The sequence below is a fragment of the Cygnus atratus genome, chromosome 2 (assembly GCF_013377495.2).
Source record: "Cygnus atratus isolate AKBS03 ecotype Queensland, Australia chromosome 2, CAtr_DNAZoo_HiC_assembly, whole genome shotgun sequence".
Classification (NCBI taxonomy): domain Eukaryota; kingdom Metazoa; phylum Chordata; class Aves; order Anseriformes; family Anatidae; genus Cygnus; species Cygnus atratus.
The window spans coordinates 94,929,667-94,953,545 of NC_066363.1; the positions used below are offsets into that span (position 1 = coordinate 94,929,667).

Here is a 23,879-nt window from a genome sequence, read left to right on the forward strand (position 1 = left end):
AACCCTGAGTCATGTGCTTTCTTTCTCTTGCTCTCTGGAATTTAAACCTTCCCCATGTGAATCAACAGAAGTCTGTTACGATCACATCTTCTGTTACAACGCTACTCTCTAACTTGTCTCTGTGAAGAGGAAAGATTTTTGATCTTTACCCTTAAAAATTTTGCACTATACAGCTGCTGGCTTCAAAGTACACAAAAAAAATAAAATGGGCAGGTCATGAGGGCAAAGCTATTTCAGGAAATTCACAGGAAATTCAGCACAGATAATATAGCCTGCATTTGTGAGCAAAACCTGGCTTTGGTAATGACAACTTAATGCTCATACTGTTTGAAAATAAAACCTCATGGATGAGTACATGCATACTGTTGGAGTGGACAGATCCCAGTACACACAATCTCATGTTCTTCACTCAGGCTGTGCCTTTGGAGGGAAACTGGCTATACCATTTCAGAGGAAAGCTCAGGAATAACTAACATGTAAAATGCTGGACTCAGTCAGGGTCATAGGAAGAAGTCGTAATAAACCAAAATAATAGTACACATTTACCCTAAGATCAAGTATTACATTTATTGTTTTTTAAAGAGAGTGAAAATAATAATAAACCAAAATCATATTTTATTATGTCTGACCTTCTGAGAATTTGTAAAGAGAATGAAGGTTTGTAGAGCTGAAAAGTTTCCACTACTGTAGCAGCTTATTCATTCATTTTAGGCTGTGCAATGTCATGCAGTTTTATTTATGAATCACCCATGACTGAGGCATGACCTATTAAAATAAATCAATTTAAAAGCAGAAAAAATGGCATTCATCTGTACCTTTACTACATGGCCATTGCCAACAGTTTGAGCACACTGCAAATCAGACAGGGTGGATGAAGGAGTTGGCTGGACTGGACTATTCTGTTGGCTGGGCTTCTGTTCAGGTAAGCCTGCTGCTTTTCTTCTCTGGGCTGCGATTTGAGACAAAACATTATCTGCACTGCCACCTAAGAAGAAAAAGAAACCAAACACAGAGTCAAGGAGACCACCATTTTTAAAAGTCTGTTAATTCTCAGTTTACATTTCTCCACCATTCACTCCCTCTTCAAAACTGACTGCATTAAGTAAGAGACAGAACTGTAAGGTTCGGATCTGTTCAGCAACTTTCAGCAAAGGAGACAAAAATTAACCAGGAGCCAGCCTTGCCTATACACACACACACATAGTTTACTTTCATACTCTTGGATGCATTTCGTGAGTTGCTTCACCATATTTCTTTATAGAAACAATACAATGGCAGATACAATGTTTACTCCTTATTTTTTAATTAAAAAATATTTTTAATTTAAACAAAAAGCAAGCAACACATGTAAGCTCCATGAAATACACGTAGCAATGAACAAGTATATGCCTAATCCACCATGGGTGGACTCAGTAAAATCAATAAAGTTTCTCTCAGACAGGGGTTAACAAGTGAGATGTGAGGTTTTGTTCCCTTACATTGGTATCCAAAGTTCAGTCCTGTTCCAACAGCTTATAGAATTTTCAAATATGCAGCACTACAAGCCCTCAGAAGAAGTTTAATTTCTTCTACAGTCATGAGAAATACTTTTTTTTTGGTGAACCACATTCAAATGACTTTTGTATTAAAAACAAGAGAAGCGTGGTACCTGATCTGTTATGCAGTTCTCCTCCGTGCCTGTTAATTCCTGCAATGTTATTGGATCCACCAGAAGAATGGGGAGAATGGTTGAAGTTGTTGGAATTTGAAGGAGATGCAGGTCTTCTTGCAAATGCTGGTAATTTGACTGGCCTTGTACCTTTGCTAACAGACATCTGGAAAATAAAAATAATTTTTATCTTTCTTATTTGAGCAAAACAACAAAAAAAACTTCAACTACTATTTTATTTATTGTAAGTTCAGAAACTTTCTCTGTAAAATAATCTTATCTTACATTTACAAATACATTTATAAAAAACATACATAATGTATTGAATATATGTAGTTATATAAATGCATGTAATATATTGAATATATATCTTCAATGAATGACATGATATAATAAAGGCATTAATTCTCCTTAACCTTTGGCCAACATAAAATGTGCATATGTGTGATGCACTTGAGAAACAATATAGAAAATATTACGAACAGTGGCAAAAAAAATCACACGTAAAACTTCTTTCATGCAGAATCCTTTTTTTAGTTTGTTTCTCCTATCTTACAGAACAGACTTACTACATTTCTTTCCCCTACACCCTGATCAACACATTTCTTTCCCTACAGAGGGAACCATGGCTAGTTCTCCTCTACTTGCCCTGCTCCTCATGTGCTCCTCATGGGACCCAACTATCCACTTACAAACATCTTACTATACTCATTTACTACAGCCATCCTTTCCAGGACGATGAACCAAACTTTACCTTCCTGGGATCTATTACTTGCCTTCTCCACCACACTCCACCTAGATTTCCTCTACTGGTATTAAGCTAACTTTCAACTAAAATAGGAATACAAAAAATGTCTAAATGTCTACTAATAAATGTCTTTATTGTCCCATTTCTAGAACTGACAAGAAATACAACTCCAGGCTAGTAAAATAAACTTTTCTTTAACCTTCGATATTAGATTCCTAATTCAAGGAAGCAAGAACTTCTCTTTTTTCCTATGAAAGCAAAGGTTGTCAAGGTTGTTTTGCTTCCTGCAAACAAGGCATTTTCCTTTTGTTTTGTGTTTTCACTACTAAAAAAAGTAAAATCAGGCAAGCTCCTTCTATAAAAATTAGACTTTATTCAGACTTTTCCCCCTTTTACACTATTTGTACTGAGTCTGTACATCTTCAAGCCAATGTGACCACTAATTGCTAGTTTTATCACATACCAACCCTTTCAGCATATTATGTCATTATATTTTCATATACATTGTATCTCACCAGTATTTCTTCTCTTCCCTTCAGGTCCTAAAAATTGAGAATCTTCTATTCTTTTCTTCTCCCCCATGCTGTCTTCAAAACCAGAGCAGTTTCTGGCACACTAGAATGACTGTGCCTAGTTTGGCAACTAAAATGTATGGGTGTAATCCATTGTCACTTTAGCAGTTTGCAACAAATTCATTATGGCTAGACATTATTCTGGTTTACAGCGAACAAGTAGTTTTATTTTACAGAGACCTTTCATTCTATTGATGTTCCTTCGACAGAGACATATATTCTTCTTAAACAGGAGATCTTAAAAGGACAAGCCATTACTAGAGACAATAGATTCAAAATCATTTCTAAACACAAAACGAGCATGGTTTGCCAGCCAACACGCCCTGGACATATTTTTTCACATATTTCATCCACTTACTACATCAGAGTTCCCACTGCTGTTAAAATCGTGCTTGATCACTCTCTGTGGCCAGGCAGTTCTCATCTGTTCAGCTTTGCCATCTTTGTTGATTCGTGTTCGGTCAGAATTCCAAAGCTCAAAACTCGAGGGTGGTAAGAAAGGGGGTATCACTGCTTTCAGTTTATCACTGGGCAGCCTGGTAAATGGAGCACTACTTCTCAACTGAGAGAGGAAAAGAAAGAAAGGGAAAAAGAAAAGAGACTCTTCTTAGAAAGATATCTGGGAGCTAATGATGTAGTTTCAAAGTTAAATAAAAAGATGGAGACAAATGCATTTTTAAACTAAATTAAATGGAAATGAGATATAAAAGTAGTATTTGTGAAGATGTACAACATATAACAGACACAATCCAATGTTCATACTGGCACCAGTAAGGAAGCTCGTTCATTCAATACAATGAATACAGTTCATTAAATCATAGAAGCTGTTTCTTTCTTCATTCATTTCAGCAGGAATGTTAACAAGTAGTTTCCAAAGAAATAACAAACAGGATGCTTGGTAAGGTTCTCTTCTCTGAACTCCTAGATAAGACACCTAGAAATAGGGAACAAATATTTGTTCCCCCTCTACGTGTATTCTCCAGAAAAAGAAGAGAACCACAAAAATGACACTGGGTCCCTGAAGTTCTGTCAGTCAGTCATATCAAAATTTGCTCAATCTTCTTAAAAGAACACACAAAAAAAATCAACAGCCAAACTTAATGACATCTCCAGGAAGTAAACTGTGGGGGAACTTAACGCTCCAGTGTAACAAAAATAGAAAGAGAGTAATATAAGCACAACTCCCAAAGTAAGTTTCATGGTTTCCTCCATTATTTCTCAGTTTCACATTGCACTGTGCTCCATGTTTCCCTCATAGCATACTTCTTGTCAACTGTTCAGTCTACTTTACTAATTCATTGCTGTTCATACAAAGGTACAGACAGCTGTTTAAAAAAGTTCTTGAAAACTTGAAGTAAAAAAAGTATCTATTAAGAGCTGCCATACTGTACTATTTGTAGTACTTACTAGTCTACAGAACTACAGATGTACCACAGCTTGTCAGTTCCTGTTTAGTGATTATCAACAACTGATAGCTCTCTTTTTAATGGTGACTTGGATAGCAGGTTAAAAACCAAAAACAAACAAGAAACATGTAGCTGCATGATCTTCTGAATTGGACTGAAGATGCCAAGAGCACTGCAACATACCATGGTTGTCAATAATTCATCATTCTTCCCTCCTTTTGCAGTGTTTACACCTGAAAAAAAACATAAATGAAGTGTTATTATCTGCATGCCCCTGCTACTTATTCTCAAGGGTAGCTTTTGTTTTCAAACATTCAACAGCTGTATCCCCTGTAAGCACACACAAGCAAATTTTCCACTGAGACTTTTAGTTACTTCAATTACAGTTAAGCTGATAATCTTATTTCACATCACAAACTGGAGGGGTTTTGCACAGAGAGCATAATTTCACTAGATGTGCTTTACAATTTGGGTTTTTCTGATCTTTTGTCTCAGGTTTATTTTTTAACATAAATCGGTTGTCACTATAAAAATTAGTTCATCAAGGATACTAACAACTTTTGATTGAGCTGCCTCGCCTGTCAAATTTAACGGTGCTTGCTACAGAACAGTAACATTGCTACATTAGCATTTTCCTGCTGAAATGATGTTGCAGGTGTTCAGCACAAATACATTATGTGATTTTTCAGCTATATTAAACTAAACAAACACTAAATCAATAAATTAGAAATAGTATCATCTTGACTATCCCCATGACAGTTCACTTCCCATCAGACAACTCTGGGTTTACCACTACCTTTGTTATTTGTGACCCAAGCTGTAGGAGCATCAGGGGTTCCGGAGGTGTCTGTATCACTCTGTGAAACTGCTTTTATGGTGGAATTTAATGAAGATCCGGGCTCATCAGGAAAAGGCCCAAACTGATTGGAAGAAAACCCGTGGCGCAACGTCTGAGTCAGCTTCAGCTTGCGGAATCGATTGGACATCCTGCTCCACCAAGACTAGATTGAGAAGGAAAAAGAACAAATTAGTTCCAACTAAAAGAGGAAAAGAAAAGTACAATTAAGTACTCTTTACTGCAGTGATAAAGGAATTTTACAGAGAAACTACAAAAGCAATGTTAAAATGGTTTGCAGTCATCAACAGAATCCTTCCCCATGATTTGTACAGGTAAGATTTACCTTTCTCCTTATGTTTCATTTGGCAAATAAATAGCTTACAATATTTTTCTACTGTATCTAGAAAGACAAGTTAGATAAAAGCATTAGGACAATTTGAGTGGGATTTTTTTTGCAGCTACATGGCAATTTCTTAATCTTACAATAAACTTCCAACTTCACCATCTATTCCAGCACTCTGACATCAATGAACTGGCATACATGTTTTCTTCTTTTTAGAGGCATGCACAAAAGTTTATCTGATCCGCACGAAAGCCTCTCCTTAAGATTTTAAAAACCGGTGGCAAACTGAAAGAGTTCTAATAGCATTCCTATCAGAATCAAGATTCGCAATACATATGGTGCTGCTATACAGTTAACTTAAACCCTGTCAGACTGGAGAGACTATAGACTGACAGGCAAGAAAGACCAGCTGTGAAAACAACACAAGCCTAATGACTACTGCACCTATAGCTTCCACCCATATAGGTATTGTATATGTGGCAATTGTCAGAGCTTTGCTCAAGAATTTATGCAAATAGATTACAGATTTCTATATTTTTGTAGGCAGATGATATAAAATGCTTCAACTATTCAGGATGATTACATTTTTTCGTTATGTTTCTCCAGACTATACAAGACTTATAAGTCAATATTAAGAAAGCCCATGCAGTCCATTAAACATCATGTGGCTTGCAGGTTAATAAGTAAAAATTCTAAATATGTCCTGATTATTTCTTAGTAAAGCTACTTCGCTTTCTGGAACACTTTAAAAAAAATAAGATACTTTAAAATGATGATATTTCATCAAGGCTATTTTATAAGATATCCAACCCAGACCTGTACTTTCCTCGTTTACTCTTTATTCTTAGCCATTCCTTCTCACCATATATATTCCCCTCTCTCCCTGACATTTAACATTTCTGAACTGCTTTCTGATATATCTCTTCCTAACTGTCACGGAGCAGAACTAAGTAATATAAATTGTAAACTTACTCCCCATAAATCAATCCTTCTAGCAGATGATCATTAAAAAGATTTTAAATCTGCACAGAGCATTACTAATGGACAGAGTCCTCAGACCTCTGTATCTCTTTGGAGTCATAACTAATAAAGATATACATTACTTTCATCAACAAAGAGCTGGTGGAAAAAGAGAGACAAATAGTTCCGAGAAAGCAGTAAAAACCACACAGTTCAGCATTTACTCACCTTCCAAAAGGAACTGAAAGGGCAAAAATCCATCTAGTTTTAATATGGAGAACAGTGAGCTTACAAAAGAGACTGTTTGTACAACGTGGCTTGCTTGTTATGGGAACAAGCTAGCTTCACTGGGCAAAAAGATCACTTCTCAGTTCCTCTCATCTTTGCTACTCTTTATAGGCTTCTGATCTGCTAACATAGGCTCTCACCACAAAGTCACCTAAAATGGAGTAAGTGTAGCTACTACACTACCATACAAAGTACTCTACTACTCTCTGGCACCGAAGGAAAGCTAGTAGAGAAGCTCATCTTGTCTTCTGGTGTTCAGAGTAGGGTCGTCTGAGCTGCGGAGCATCCAGCGTGTTGCTGCAGAAAGTTGTGGTCTATCCATATACCTTGCCCATGAGAGACATATAGAAGCTAGAACAAAGGGCTTTAAGCTAGATTGAAAAAGCCAAATAAAAATGCACCAGTGGTTAAAATAGCGTCTGTCAAAAGGCTATGATCTAGTAGCAGTGGGAGAATGCAATAGCATCAAAAAAAAACCATAAAAGAGGTGTTGCCACTTGAGAAATATCTTATATACTTCTAACAATATTAGAAAAGAAAGAATTAGGGGAAGCACTGGAAACCTCTGTCTTAAAACAACTTTATAAACAACTTTATCCTAAAAAAGAAACTGAATGTGATAACTTACATTGCTCTGCTACTGACATTGAGGGTATTGTTTGCTGAAAAAGCACGGGCAACAAGAAAAGAGGAAATAAGATCTTTGCATACACCAAGGACACAACTTTGTTTCCAAGTCCAGAAAATGGTGGGAAACGAAGTACTTATTAGTTCCTAAGTGAACCTCTAAGTAAAAGGGGTAAAGGATGAGAAAACAGTCATTGACCACATAGAATCACAGAATGGTTTGGGCTGGAAGGGACCTTAAAGACCATCTAATTCCAACCCCCCTGCCATAGGCAGGGACACCTCCCACGAGACCAGGTTGCCCAAAGCCCCATCCAGCCTGGCCTTGAGCACCTCCAGGGATGGGGCATCCACAGCTTCTCTGGGCAGCCGGTGCCAGTGCCTCACCACCCTCCGGGTAAAGAATTTATTCCTAATATCTAATCTAAACTGACCCCTCTTTTAGTTTAACGCTACTACCCCTTGTCCTATCCTTACACTCCCTGACACAGAGTCCTTCCCCAGCTTTCCTGTAGGCCCCCTTTAGGTGCTGGAAGGCCGCTATAAGGTCACCTTGGAGCCTTCTCTTCTCCAGGCTGAACAACCCCAACTCCCTCACCCTGTCTTTGTAGGAGAGGTGCTCCAGCTCTATGATCATACTTGTGGCCATCATGTGGACTTGTTCTAATGCTTCCATGTTCTTCTTGTGATGGACCCCCAGAGCTGAACACAGTACTCCAAGTTGGGGTCTCATGAGAGCAGAGTAGAGGAGGAGAATCACCTCCCTCGACCTGCTGGCCACGCTTCTTTTGATGCAGCCCAGGATATGGTTGGCTTTCCGGGTTTTAAGCGCACACATTGCCAGTTCATGTTGAGCTTCTCATCAGCCAACACCCCCAGGTCTTTCTCTTCAGGGCCTGCTCTCAATCCATTCTCCACCCAGACTGTACTTCTGCTTGGGATTGCCCCAGCCCAGGCACAGGACCATGCACTTGGCCTTGCTGAACCTCATGAGGTTCACACAGGCCCACCTCTTGAGCCTGTCCAGGTCCCTCTGGATGCCATCCCTTCCCTCCAGCATGTCGACTGCACCACACAGCTTGGTGCCATCAGCAAACTTGCTGAGGGTGCACTTGATCCCACTGTCCATGTCACCGACAAAGATGTTAAATAGTGCTGGTCCCAGTACTGACCCCTGAGGAACACCACTCATCACTGATCTCCACCTGGACATTGAGCTGTTGACCTCGACTCTTGGAGTGTGACCATCCAGCTAATTCCTTACCCACTCAGTGGTCCATCTGTCAAATCCATGTCTCTCCAATTTACAGACAAGGATATCATAGGGGAAAGTGTCAAATGCCTTGCACAAGTCCAGGTAGATGACATCAGTTGCTCTTCCCCTATCCACCAATGCTGTGATCCCATGGTAGGAGGCCAGCAGATTTGTCAGGCACAATCCGCCCTTAGTGATGTGCCTTTGGTTAACAGACTATTGAAATGAGCTTGCACAGATTAAAACAAAAAGAACTGATTACCCAGAGTAATTATAGACAACACAAACTCTGAACCAATATTACCTTCAAGGTAACTGGAGTGGATGGAAGAAATTACAGAAGCAAAAGGCAAATACATTACCACACCTACCCCAAAGAAGAAAATCTAAAAATTTACTGACCAATCAGCTTAACTTAGAATCACAGAATGACACAATCACTTAGGTTGGAGAAAACCTCCAAGATCATCAAGTCCAACCATTAACCTAGCAAAGTTACCTTGCCAGGTAACTGCATCTATCACTAAACCATGTCCCTAAGCGCCTCATCTACATGTATTTTGAAGACCTCCAGGGATGGTGACTCAACCACTTCCCTGGGCAGCCTGTTCCAATGCCTCACAACCCTTTCTGTGAAGAGCTTTTTCCTAATATCCAACCTAAAGCTCCCCTGGCACAACTTGATGCCATTTCTTCTTGTCCTATCATTTGTTGCTTGGGAGAAGAGACTGATCCCCACCTCTCTACAACCTCCTTTAAGATGTAGCGAGAGATAAGGTCTCCCCTGAGCCTCCTTTCCTTCAGGCTAAATAACCCCACTTCTCTCAACCACTCCTCGTAAGATTTGTTCTCTAACTTGAAAGGACATCACTGAAAGAACTTTTTATGTAATCACAGCTTGTAAGAGACAGCTGGCATACGTTTGTCAGGAATAAATCACACCAAATCAATCTCTCTGACAGACTAACTGGTGAAGTGGAAGAAAGGAGGAGAAGCTGTACCATAGCTTAACTTTAATAAAGCTTTTATCAATATTCCATGTACCATTCTCTGAACAAATGACGAAAATATGCTTCTAGTAAAATTAATAGAGGAAAAGCATGATAACCAACAGACACATTAACAGACAAATTACCAGCAATTTACTCTAGAATGGGGAGGGCATATTGAGTGGTGTGAAACATGAGCTTGGAAATATTCGTTAACAACATCAATGATGAAACAGAATTCATTTTGCACAGTCCATGTAAGACATCTATCTGGACAGTTTTGTGAGCACCTTAGATACTCTAAATTACACTGATGAATTGACTTCAGTAGGTCATTACACTGATGAATTGACTTCAGTTCACTGATGAATTGAATTCAGTGTGGGGGGGTCAAGGTCATATGTAGAAGCAGAAGAAATCAAGTGTATAAATACAGAAAAAGGAACAATAAACAAAGCAGTTGTACTGAAGAAAGAAAATCAGAGTTCTAACATAGCACCAACTAATCATAGGTCCTCTAAGAATAGGTCCACAGTGTCTTACTGCTGCAAAAAAACGGCAAATTTCACTGACCACCCCATGAGATACACAACTGTGCAAGTGGCTTTTGTACCCTGCTATGTAATATTGAGACTTTAGTTAGAATCTCATGACTTGTTTTGGATACCTCACCTTAAGACTAATACAGACAAACTACAAATAGTAAGAAGTTTAGGAAACAGTCTGCAAACAAGGAAATTTGAATACATTTTATTATTATTATGGAAAATAAAAGATTTAAGAGAATTTCCGTCTTTTCTAAGTACGTATATAGTTCCTATAAAGGTGAAGGTGGACACTGATAACTGAAAAACAATTAACTTAATAAGCAGCAAGAGAGATTTAGCTTATACCAAAGGAAAAAAATCTGACTGTAGGAACAGACAAGCAGTGGAACCAGCTGCAAAATTACACTATGGACCTTTTTCATCACAGTGAAAGAAGAGAGAACAGAAACTTTGTCAAGGATGTTCTTGGCATATTCATTCTGTCTCCTTACGTAAAGACAGGTGGGCTCATCGAGTTCCCTCTCATTCTTCCATTTCTATGATTCCACGTTTTGCCATCTGCACTGACCTAGACAGAAAATTTATGTACTGAGTCACTATAAATATCTCACTGAAACCTTCCGGGCAATTTGTTTTACAGTCCTGGCTCAGCACAGACAAGTTGTCCACATGGAATCATCACTGCTACAAAGCCAAGGACAAATCCCTCACTTGTGCATTCTCCTCACACACTGGTCTAAAGCAAGATGTGTTTGATGACCACCCCAGTCACTCTGAAAATATAATTTTTCATCTCTTTATTCTCTGTATGGAGAATAAGATATGTAACACACTCGTGATCAGACAGAATGGTTAATAAAGCACTAAGCAATGTTGGAAGAGGAGGGTTATATTGGCTTTATATACGTGTATTTACACATGCACATATATACAGGAGAATTGAGAATTATATAAAATATTTCTGCTGAAAAAGTGCTTAAGGCTTAACTTGTAAATACTGTGAAGTTTTGATGTTTTGCAACCAAGTATTCCAACACATCAAAATATTAAATGTCAGTACTCATATTTAAATCTTTATCGACAAATCCTACAAAATTGTTTTTTTCTAATTTCACCTCAAAATCTTCTATGACCCCAGTTCAAGCATTTGCTTGAACTCTGCAAGAGTTGCAATCTGACCTGCTGTTGATCTGCTTTCTGTAATGCCAAAGACTGTTCTGAAATCCCCAAGCTGGGTAACAAAATTCCTAAATAGGCCCATCTAAACTGATACTCAAGTTGTATCATATCAAATAATAGAACGATCATATGAAAATATCACTTGTCACTTCATTGTTAAAATTGCAAAATGGATTTGAGCTAAAGTAGAACTATAAATGATCTTTAAAATTCATGTCAGAAATAGCCTGGAAATTAGCATGTGTGTTTCCAAGACTCTGATAACATTTATGCTAAAAATGCGAGATTACAGAATCAAGGAAATTCTGAGGTATAAGACCATTAACAAATTTTCACCTAAACAAATAAAATCAGCAACAACAACAAAATAAGCTAATACTTTTTTCCTTCTTTTTTTGAACACAGACAATATAAGTCACAATGTCCTTGTTCAAATGGCACACACTTGTCTCCTACTGGATTATTGCCAATTTCTAGATAAGCATACAGCATTCCAGTGACTCTCCAGAGGACGGGTAAGCATGAATTGCACTCTCTTCCATTTTTCATATTAAAATCTCTGCTATGCCCTTAATTTTCAGTGCCAACCTCCATTCATGGTTGAAATAAAGTCTACCCTCTCTCGTAGAAGTCTGCAGCTTCATGATGAATCTAAACTTGTCCCTTTTATTCTCCTTACAGCACTATGATGAAGCCTCAGTCTGGGCTGTCCTGCACATAGTCACAGTATTTTCAATATACTACCTGAACTTCAGTTTACTTCCTACATCATGCTTTTCTTCTTCTAGGGTCCACTAAATACCATAAAAGAAAATTATAAAGAACAATTGCTGGAAATCCTACACAAAGCAAATACATAAACAGGCAGCTTCTCACTTTTTTTTCGGAGATCCCAAACACATTCACTTCAACTTCAAAGAAAAAAGATCAGCTATGAGTAAAGGAAAAGTCTACTAAAAACGGAGTACAATTGGATGATTTAAAATTAAGATCATAAGGGAAATTCATTTCCAAACTCATGAATGTAATACATTCTACTATTTAATTATGACATCTATTTCTAGGCACTGAAATGTGCTTTGATGCTGACTCTTCTTTAGAAGTCTTCCCTTTGCCTTGTTACTTGAAGAGAAAGAAAGCTGAACATACACTACGTATCATAAAACCAGGAAACAACTAGGAATTCAGAAGGGGAAAAATCCCCACAACTAGTTACATATTAGATCCAAAGTACTTCTTAGCAATGACCTTCTCTGCTTCATTCAGTAAGAGTGACTGAATATATTTACCTTTAAACCTCCTTTGTCATCTGGCAGCATTGGGACGTTTAAGGATTGCCTACTTCTGGAACAAGGCAAAGATGATCTGTTGTTGAGTTTATTCTTGTCTTTGTCTACTTGCATGCATGCTGATGCGAGTAACCGTACAAGTTCTGTGTCTAAAAGAAAACAAATTCAGATACTTTTTAGTCTGTTTCGCTTTGCCAAATTGTTGTGGTTTAGCCCGGCTGGCAGTCAAACACCACACAGCCGTTCGCTCACCCTCCCCCCTCCCTTTCCGGGATGGGGGAGAGAAACGGGAAAGTGAAGTCTGTGAGTTGAGATAAAGACAGTTTATTAAGACAGGGAAAAGAATAACAACAACAATAATAATAATAGTATTAATAGTAATAATGTGTACGAAATAAGTGATGCACAATGCAATTGCTCACCACCCGTTGACCGATGCCCAGCCTATCCCCGAGCAGCCGCCCCCCCCCCCCCACCCCGGCTAGCCACCCCTATATATTGTTCAGCATGACGTCAGATGGTATGGAATACCCCTTTGGCCAGTTTGGGTCAGCTGTCCTGGGTCTGTCCCCTCCCAGCTCCTTCTGCATCCCTAGCCTGCTCGTTAGCAGGACAGAGAGAGGCTGAAAAGTCCTTGGCTTGGTGTAAGCACTGCTCTACAACAATTAAAACATCAGCATGTTATCAGCGCTCTTCTCATCCTAATCCAAAACATAGCACCCTGCCAGCTACTAGGAGGAAAATTAACTCTGTCCTAACTGAAACCAGGACACAAATCATGACTGATATGCTGAAACACCTCTCAAACAAAGCAGATGAATACCCAAAACTTTGTTTCTTGGCCTCTGTTTCCCACCCCTTCTCCCCACACAGTGGGCTGCACTCTTATCAACGCCTCTCTAAACATTTATCAGTATAAATAATCATGCCATTCAGTCATGTGTGACCAAATGAACTGCCTGCTCACACACTTTGTAGAAGTTAAGAACAGCACTGGGATGCTCCCCTTTCTCACCTGACATAGAAGAAAGCAGAGAAAAAGGAATATTCTTTCTTCAAGCACAGGTTGCAGAAAAGAAGCTTGAAATTAAATCCCAAAGAGAAAGAAGATGTTCAGCCTGGACAATGAAAGGACTGAAAAGACATGGTAAGAAAAATATAGAGGAAAAAAGGTAAGAAAAAAAAAAGGAAGGAAGAGAAGGAAAAAAAAAAATAAGATGAGGACAGGAAAGCAAGAAATATTCTGTAAAACTGTATTTTATACAGAAATAAGGAAAGATTTTCAGAAGGACAGACAGAAACAACCTATATCCCCGTTGCTGAACAGGTAACAAGGTGAACTATTCTGTCCTACAGGGAGCTAGTTACAAGAAAAACACATTCACCATTATTTATTTTCTAAAATTTTATACTATTAGTTATCAACTTTTGGCAAAGCAAAGATACATGCTAGTGATCAAAAACAACACTGTGAGTAAATACAGAGAACATAAACATTCTTTCTATTAGCACTACTGTTTTTCACCTTCAGAGAACGCAATCTAGCTTCCAGGCAGGTTTAATAATAAAGTCCCAAATTAGGTAGGCTAAACAAACTACAACAAAATCTAAATGTGTTTCATCCAAGTCTCCCCAAAGCATGCTGTCTTCTTCTAAAGCACTCCCATGACTAAAAACTTGAATGCTGAAGTGTGAGTTAATCTCAGCCTTTACAGACCTAGTGGGAGCTCCAGCCAGTTCACTAGTCTTGTGCTGATTGCACTTTCTTCGTCCTGTCCCTTTACTGCTGCCAAGTGGAAACTCCTAGCTCCAGTTCCTAGCTCAGAGCTAATGACACTACCTGAGCCACCACAAGTAAATGCTATTGAACTGGCTGTGATGACACAAACAACATTTTGGAGCACCTTCAGAAATAAAGACAAAAGGACCACAAAAAATCTATTAGCCCATAAATGTATATATACATGTAAACAACTAATTAAAAAAAAAAAAAAACAAAACATTTTCAGGCAGTATCCATTCTTGGTCCAGTCTAGCACAGACCGCAGTCAGTATCTTGAAGCAAATTTGATGCAATTTCTACATCAAAAGAAATGTTTATCTGGTTATATTGCAATTACAAACATTTCCTCAGTGCTCTCTAAAATAACATACCTGGATCATTCAGGAGCATTATCAGGTCAAAAGCTGTGTATCCATTTTTTGCACGAAGATTGACGTCAGCTCCTTGATTTAACAAATACTTTACCACTTCTTTGTTTCTTCAAGGGAGAAAAAAAAAAAGCATTGCTTATGTTAAAGAGAGAGACGGAGTACCCCAATACACCATTTCCATCCTTTTATATCATCGCTCCTCAATTAATGATCATAGTTTTACCTCTTCAACAGCTAACCAAGTCCACAATGTGTCCACAATTTATTCAGGAGCTCCCATGACTCTTTTGTCAGTCACTGTTTACTCACTATAAATCACAATAATTGGCATGCAAAGAGTCAGCCTAGAAAAAACATAATCTGAATAGTCAGATTCTTCATCTGACCCTTTAGAAATGATCATGGTATTTGTTGCCAGTTTCCCTTTGAAAGGCCATTATCGCCTAGGGCAAAACAGCAAGTGGAAATACAAAGGTCAGTCCAGAAGTCATCACACATCGCTAATACTTAAACACAGCTTCATATTCAGAACAGATAAAAAAATTCCATTTAATAAAACCCCAACTGACTAAAGATAATTTATGAACTCCAAACAGTAAATCACTTAATTAGAGACACAAATTTCCTTGATGTATCTAAAATGCAAAAACAAATCAGCAGTAAATGATAATACAAACACCTCCTAATAAAAGCTCATAAAAGCAAGTTGCATAAAAGGAATCATCATCCCATTCCCATTAACCCCTCTCCCTTCTCATATACCTGAATAAATAATAGATAAATAAAAAAATAGCAGGACTAGCCTTGCAAATTAAAAACAATACAAAATAAGCAATGACAACAAAGCTGTGGAAAATATTTTTAATATAAAATTCCTCTTACACGGAGACTAACCTTGTATAAAAACAAACTCTGACACACATAAGCCATACTGAAGAACAATGTGCTTAAGTAGCAATAGTTCACTGCCAGCTCTAACTCTGAAGCTGACAGATCTCAAACAGATCTCTGAAGATCACTTCAGAGCATTCCTTCTATCTGAACATACTCCAAATAAAGTCAACCTAAAATGAAGAATGAACGTTCTCTCTCTCTTCTAAGAAAAACTCTGTTTTATCCCCAATGTAGCTCCTCTGTACATTTCCCATTACTTCTTTTCCTTAAAAATGTGTCCCAACCTCCTTTCCAGTCCTGCACCTTCAGGGCGCACACAGTGACTCAATCCTCTACTGCCCCTGGCTCACACAGACCTTGCTTGCTCCTTCCTTCTAACTAGAAACTGCCCCCAACTACTGTTGCTCCTAAGAAGGGGTAAGCTGAGATTCTTCTGAGTATAAGGATTTCCAGTCCTTGTTATCACAGACGAGAGGAGTGTCTGAATTCAGACAGGAGTGTCATGTATTTCGACATTGCCAACTTTATGACAGAGATTACACGTGAAATTCAATTTATAAAATAGCTTTTGATTTAAAAAAAAAAAAAAAAAAAGTCTGTTCTCCAGTGGACACACTCCAGAAAAGTTAAATGAAAACTTCTGAAGAAAGGAATTGTAAGAACGGTTTTAAGACTGGCAAACGTGGCACACAGAAAGGTGATTACATTGAGTTTCATAACTTGGTGTAGGCTTACAACCCTGATCTGGGGTGATAATATATTACAAAGGACTAAAAGCCATCGAAGGCTGGAAGTCGAAATCTGCATCAAAGCTCCTAGTGCCTGCCTGGAGCACAATGTTCCCAGTGCTTACAGAGCAAGACTCGTGTTTCCATATATGCCACTCATTTCTGAAATCCAAACTTGTTTGTGTTTGTTCTGAAAACTTGAGGGCATCCTACGTGTTTTAGAAAATTGAGGTCACAAGCCTCCACAATTCTTGTAAGAGCTCTCTGCTTCCAAAGTCAATATCAGAAAGATCTTTTCTATCTGGATGTAAGAAGAATGAAACTTCTTTTCTGTTCGACCCAGAGAGCATACAACTTACCCATGGTACGTGGCCTGCATTAGTGCTGTCCAGCCATGAACATTATCCTGTTTGTCAACCTCAGCATTTTTCTCAACAAGGAGCTGGACAAGGGGCAGCTGCCCAGTTACAGCCGCAATCATTAACGGAGATGCGCCATCAACATTGGTAATATTGACCTGACTTGGGTCTTCATCAACTATCTCTTTAACCAGCTGAAAGTTGCCTGCAAAACAGTGATATAAAAAAAAAATCTACATCAGCAACATAGAACTGCTTAGCCACTGAATTAATATGTACTTTGATTTGCTGACACTGGTCTACGTTTAGTGGAATTAAAACAGAAGAAATACGGTATGTATCACTTCAATGTATATAGTCCTTTAAAACATTTTGCACATTAAACAATAAAGCAGTATCAATAACAACAGACTTGTAGAACTGTCAGTACTACAGAATTGCAATACTACAGCTTCAAACATTAAAAGTATTTGTACCGATCTCTGTTTCTTCGTTTCGTCGATACATTTTCACTGGCTACGGGAAGTTGTGATATAAGCTGGAGGCACTGTTTTCCCTCATATTTTTACATACCTGCACACTTACAGTACAATTCTGTTACAAGAATAATTTTCTCAAATAATGACTAAGCCATTAATGCTGTATAAACTGCAGTGTATCTCATGTGAAGACACGTGTAGGGAACTTTTCCATAAAATTGTCTGAAGATGATGCAGAAGGAAAAGCAACAATGCTGAGACACTGCTGATACAACTGCTTTGCCATTCAGCAGGACTAAGATCCCCCGTTGCATTTCCTTAGACAGGTATCACAGAAAACCACAATTCTAGAACCAAAGAAGGTGGGTACAAAGGCACTCTGAAGGTGACAAAGGTCATTCTTGCCCCGAGCAGGTAGAACAACGCCCTAGGTCATATCGACCAGTAATTCCTCCTACAAAGGTTGTTTGCTGCTTCTAAAAACCACGACTGATACAATTCCACAACCTCCCAGTGAACTAGTCTATACCAGTGCTCAAACTTCTTATATTCAGAATGTACTTTTTTTTTTTTAATTCTACTTCTGATATTTAATTTCCAATGCAAAACTTCCCTACTCCTTCCTCAAGAGTAATGCACTATTCCTGTCATCCTTTTTTAGAAGTAAACCTAACAGTCAAGTTTCCAGATAAAAGAGGCTGGCAGTCACTGAGTTCTTGTCTAGATTACAAAAAGCAGCGCAAAATCTGCTACGGAACATACGTTAGCTACGTTGTGTTTCTTTTTTTTTTTTTTTTCCTAAATCTTAATAAAGGTAGGAACAAGCAATTTAAAAAAAAATGTCTGAGGTAGTCAGGGTCATCCTAAGCAGAGGGCTTAAATTTGCCCAGCTCCCTTACTTTTTTGATGACATATGGTTGACAAAAGCACAGAAGAAGCTGAGAGGAAAGAAAGATCTCGGACTGAATATGTACCATTGCAGGAACAGAGGCAAAAAGAGGCAGACTGTCAACTGCCATGCAAATGGAAAAATTCTTACACTTTAAAAAACAAAACAAAACCAAAAAAAACCACTTCAAACAGTAAACTGCTTTATGGCATGGACTGCCTTCAACTCAATCACTGGTGTCAGTATTTTCCTTGAAAGACAGTCAGAATTCCAGATAAACCCTGCAGGCACTTGAATGCATGCACTGAAACTAACATCCACCCCCACCCATCATCTAATTTCTTGGAAGGGGAAAGAAAAGCACAGACCTCATTTTCCATGTCCCAATTTAGTAAAAGACACCAAGTGGCTTTTTTAACACAGAACTGCATCAAAAATTTTGTTAAACAGAAACCCTGGAACCTACAGAGACTCCAGAATTGACTTCGAACTCTGTCCTGGATACTTCTTAACCTAGCAAAGTCTTCTTAAACAATGCTGCAATCCACAGCTGTGTATTCTAGAGAAAAACAAATGCAGCACACTGACTAATATTCATTTGACTACTTCCTACCCAGCTTTAATGTTTTTAAATCTCAAACCAAAAGTCACACAGGTATGAGAAGGACGGCTGAACTTTCTAAAATGTAGCTGACATGAGGCTTTCCAGAATAAGTTCTGGCAGCTTACGTGTGAAGAATTGACATGTATGACAGAACTCCCACTACTGCTACCTATCATCTCTTTCTTCCTCACAATTATGTCTGCCCATTTCCAGTTCTGTTAGCCCCAAAAGCCATAAAGTTTCCGAGCTGGTGACTTACAATAGTTAGTTAAAAAGCAACCGTTTAGCTGCAGTACCAAATCCTGGATTAGATCTCGATGCTAAGGCCAGGCTTGACCATTTGAAAATACAACTCTGGATTTTCAATAGGAATGAATGCAGTAAGAATAAAACTTAGAAGATAACTGTTGATTTAAAGGTGTGTTGCTGAAATCCATTTGGACAGATGTTGAGAAACAGTGGTATTTTCCTTCACAATTTTATTTGCATACAAATAAAAAAAGACGCAAAAACTCATCAAAAAGGTACTAACTCAGAATTCTCCTTCGGGTTGCAGCTCCCCACTGAAAGCAAGAAGATAAACCTCATCAGAGCATTCATGATTACCTTACAGGCAGAAGCAGGTAAATGGACAAAAAGCTGGAAGGAGAGGTAGCTGTGCTCAACCCTGAAGTTCACTTATTCTACATGTACACATCACATCAACCCTGAAGTTCACTACATGCATACATCACAGTCTGGAGGGGTACAGCCAGCTTTCCATGGATCAGGTTTTCTTTGCCAGAGCCACAGAAAGCACAGCTTTGTTACACAGCACAGTATTACTACATCCACTGCAACCACGAGGCTGTATTACCAACGGCACCTCACTGCCTGGGACGTCTTGGCCCCAAGTAAGGGAAGGCTGACTGGGGAAAGACCCTTATGAGACTCTCATAGGTCTCATGAGACACCTCTCATTAGTTCACTGGATGTAAGATTTAATCTCACATGAGAATGACTTCTTTCCTTATTTGAACTGATATTAAATAAATCCATCAAGTCCTTTACTTTTACTGCTCAGTGACTTTTTTTTTCTGTCCACGTAGCTAGGACCGCTGACAGTAGGCTACAGGTGCTATTGTATAGCTCAGAACATGTTTAAAAAGCAAAACACCAATTATAAAAGCAGGAATCAGAGAAGGCTCAAACACTGAGCCTCTCTAAGCTGTCAAACAGATTGCCAACAGGGTAGAGTTTCTGATCTCTGGCATTATCAGCAACCTCAGCAGAAAGTGTATAGTCCTGTTTCCCAAGCCAATGCCATCAGATGGCAATACTCAGGCCAAACCCACAATTTCAGCACATATTCCTATGCTAGAAGATCCAGGAAAATAGGTAACCAGCAAGCAGTTAGCCATTCACCAGGAGTGCAACCCATCACAGCTTGAATCAAATTTAAATCAACAGGATAGCACCGTCTTTTTCTCTTTGTGACAAAACAGATTTATCAACTTTGTGCTCATGAAAAGTCGCTGCCAGTCATGAAAGAACGTGCAGGATTCGAGACAATTGCCCTTTTCCTGAAGCAACTTTCAACTGCAATGAAAACGTCCATATGGAGTAAAGACCAGTGTATTTTTTGCAGTTTTATTTTCATACTTCAAGATTACCAGGAAGGAAAAAAAATCATGTTAAAGGTAGCATGGTCTTGGAAACTACTAAATCACACCATTGTGGTATGAAGGGCACAACAAGGAGCTCATAAGGACTTTTTCATATTGGAATGTGAAAAAAAATAAATAAAAACTACAGAAATAAATGTATTTTTTAAATGAAAAAGGGAAAAAAGTAGTTGCGGGTTAAAACAGAACACAATTCAGTTTCCCATGTTAGCAAACAAGCGTACTCTGTAGTTGCAAGAACCAGACATGATGGAAAAACCCTGTCAGTACTTACCCAGTTTCAAAGCATGGAAGACATCAGGTTGCCTCTTTTCTGTATCTGAAAAACACATATTTCTATTAAGAGTCATTTAAAAGGCAAAAAAAAACTAATAAAATTTTATAGAAAAAATACACAATATATAGGAAAAAATATATACAGAAATATACCATAAAAGATGCTTGCACATGCATTTAGTAAGAATGAAGAGAGCACAGATTTTTATTCCCTTTGGGAACAATGACTCACCTGTATGGTTCTCTGTGCAGAGATAAGGCTACACACTGTAATATACCAGTACTGGCTCTGCCTTTCAACTTCCATTCTGTATCAGGAAATTTTATTTGGAAACTTCTGTTTCCTGCCTGGAAGACTTAAATATCAATGAAAGAACCACAGTACAGTTCTGTGGTCTGGTGTAATTCTCTGTACAACGGCAAACACTCAAATAACACAGGACTATTTTGGAAAGGGATTCAAAGGAGTTTTGTAAGATGCTCCCTTTTTACTTCCTCTTGAATATTGACAAGCTTATTTTTGAAGGTGACAAAAATAATAGTGATGATTCAAATACACAGTTTGTGCATTAATAGGGATCCTTCAGCTCCCAGATCATCATCATCTTAAAAAGAAGTGTAATTATTACAATTGTAAGACTTTGAGTGAAGGATCTTTAGTTCTACGTGCCTTCCCAGTGCTTTGAAACGGTTGGCAACATACACAAAGAGGAAAAAATAGTGACATATTTTGCACCTTCCACTCAAACCAGAAAAATATATCCTTCTCTGTCTTCCAAAACATTACTGTCACTACAGAGCCAATGGGGCAAGAAGATTCGTAGGAAAACAAGTGACATCGAGAGGTCTCTCGGGTCCGATTCTGCCATTTTATGGTAAAACAGAAAAGGTTCATGTTCGTGGCTTGACTTCAAAGGAAGTCATTTGAAAATGCTGAACAAAAAACAGTTGCTGAAAAGCCCCCCAAAACATGAGAAACTCTTAATTTAAGACTGGGAACTAGAGCTGTGGGTCCTAAGTTTTCTCCTGATTAAGAAACTGCTCTATAGAAGGAACTGTGTATGAACTCACTGATGGAAAACAGATCTCAAAAGACTAATTGAGGAAAGGATGGGACTCTGCACTTGGCATGTGTAAAGCCTGGAAGAGACGCTGCCTCGGGGAGCAGGAGACCACGAGGAGGTGCCAGAAGACACAGGCAACACCCAGGCTGTTAGGGGCAGTTCTGATTTTGCTACTGAAAACAGCTCATAGAAGAGAGATGCTTTCATTCGAGATGCAATTCACCTTATCTATATAGGGTCACGGTTAATGGTTCGGAAGACAATTTCCTTTTCTGCTGCCTTCCACAGGAGAGAAAGGATCTGTTTGTTTGTTTGTTTCCCCCAGGATATACTGATTCCAGTGCTAGAGGAGGCTAAAGCCATGGCCAAACATTGATGCAGAAATTTATGTGGAAGCCTAACACTATTAACCTCTTCTCCACCCCAGTTACTACCTTACTGCTGATGGAAACTTGCCCTCAGCAGAGGTGGCAGGCACACTCACCTGCTTTAATGCAAGTCCGCTCTAGTTTAAACAGACTTCAATGCTTTAAGTTGGATGATTATAGAAGACTTTCCAGCAGCATCAGGCCAACTCTGCATGCACAGAAATTACATGCAAATGCACAGGCAAGATATAAAGCACTGCACTAGCAAATCCCCCAGATGTCTGATTCTGCACACTGTAAGCAACCAAGGTCTCTGTCAGAGGCTCATCATGAGCAAATGTCTGCAGGCAGACAGTTCTGCCTGGTAGCTTGGCTGTATGAAAGCCCTTGCTCCAACTTAACCTATGAGTCAACATCTGAGCGAGTTCAAACTTTCTCTGGGGCAGAAGGAAATGTCAGATTTCGGTCCTGAGTCTTAAAGTACAAGGGAAGCTTGACCTGCAGGAATAAGACCCAATTTAAATAAAAATTAACAAGCTTTAAGTAGGAGACTGGGATTGCGGGTATGTCTACGCTGCAGTGTAACAGAAAAATAATTAGCTAAGATTTAAATAAGCCTCTTTGGGTATCACACGTGGCAGAGAGCTTAGAGCGGACTAACATAGCCTGCAGGCTTTCTGCCACCATGGCTGAATGGGTGGTAGCACCTGGGAAAGCTGTTCTTTAGGGTCACTCCTACCCTTATTGAAAATTCTAGAGCCGGAAAACTAGATGCCTATCCTGCCTCGCTGCTTTTCCAAACCCTCTAGTTAAATGTCTCCCAGCATCAGTTTGCATTATGAGGCACAAACACCTCGAAAAGAGTCCCCAGTCAGCCACACACAGAATAAGGTCTCAACCTCTGAAATGACTTACTGATGTTCAAACGTCCAACACAATGTCCAGACCAAACTGCCTGACTTCATGAACAGATTTAATACATTTCTGTATTAAATAAACAAATTTCTGGAGAAGGAAAAGGAAGCAAATTCACAACAAAACTAGAATAAGCCAATCATAACATTATTCTATAGAACCACCTAGCAAGAAAAGCTAAGTTAATTTGGAAGGAAATCAGAGATATCTAACAATAAGTAGATTTAAAAAAATAAAAATCATTAGTATTTCAAATGAACAGGTGACAACAGATAGGCTTAACCTTTATCTTCAATAAAAATGAAAATCCTACAAGCATGCATACAGAAAGCTGTCAACAGAATACAAATTTGCTTCGTAATTCAGAAAGAAAATAACTAGTAACAACATACAACATACTATTATGCCCTTTTGGTTGATTATGTGGCACTGGACATATTGTTTGAGACTTGATAAAGTTTGTAGTCAAAGTTAGCTCACATCTTTCAAAACCGTTCGATCATCAACACAAGGTATTACCTCTCTACAAAAACCTGGATTTTTTACATCCTTAAGCTCTCCTGGTTAAAGCTACACCACTACACACTCATTAACTGCACAGTCAGACTGTTTATCTTCCCTTATCTCATTCAACGCACATAATGCATGTATTACAGTGCAGAACTAAAACCACCATAAAAGCAGCATTTCTGCAGTTCATCTTACTTGATATTTGCATCAAGATGATGTACTTCTGATCTAATTTTGTACATAAATTAGCACAGCATGTGTGTATATGTGTACATGTGTGAGCAC

General features: G+C 38.7%; 1 protein-coding gene across 2 annotated transcripts in view; it reads right to left on the reverse strand.

Moving 5' to 3' along the window:
* ANKS6 (ankyrin repeat and sterile alpha motif domain containing 6) overlaps positions 1–23,879 on the reverse strand; it is a 46,791-nt gene that overhangs the window by 17,730 nt on the left and 5,182 nt on the right. For both annotated transcript variants that reach the window (XM_035550573.2, XM_035550572.2), the window contains exons 3-11: positions 20,736–20,780; positions 16,826–17,030; positions 14,845–14,951; positions 12,691–12,839; positions 5,171–5,375; positions 4,558–4,607; positions 3,327–3,530; positions 1,649–1,814; positions 816–985 (exon numbers count right to left, since the gene is read on the reverse strand). In XM_035550573.2, the coding sequence (XP_035406466.1) occupies positions 816–985; positions 1,649–1,814; positions 3,327–3,530; positions 4,558–4,607; positions 5,171–5,375; positions 12,691–12,839; positions 14,845–14,951; positions 16,826–17,030; positions 20,736–20,780 (1,301 nt within the window). The remainder of the gene's footprint in view (positions 1–815; positions 986–1,648; positions 1,815–3,326; positions 3,531–4,557; positions 4,608–5,170; positions 5,376–12,690; positions 12,840–14,844; positions 14,952–16,825; positions 17,031–20,735; positions 20,781–23,879) is intronic.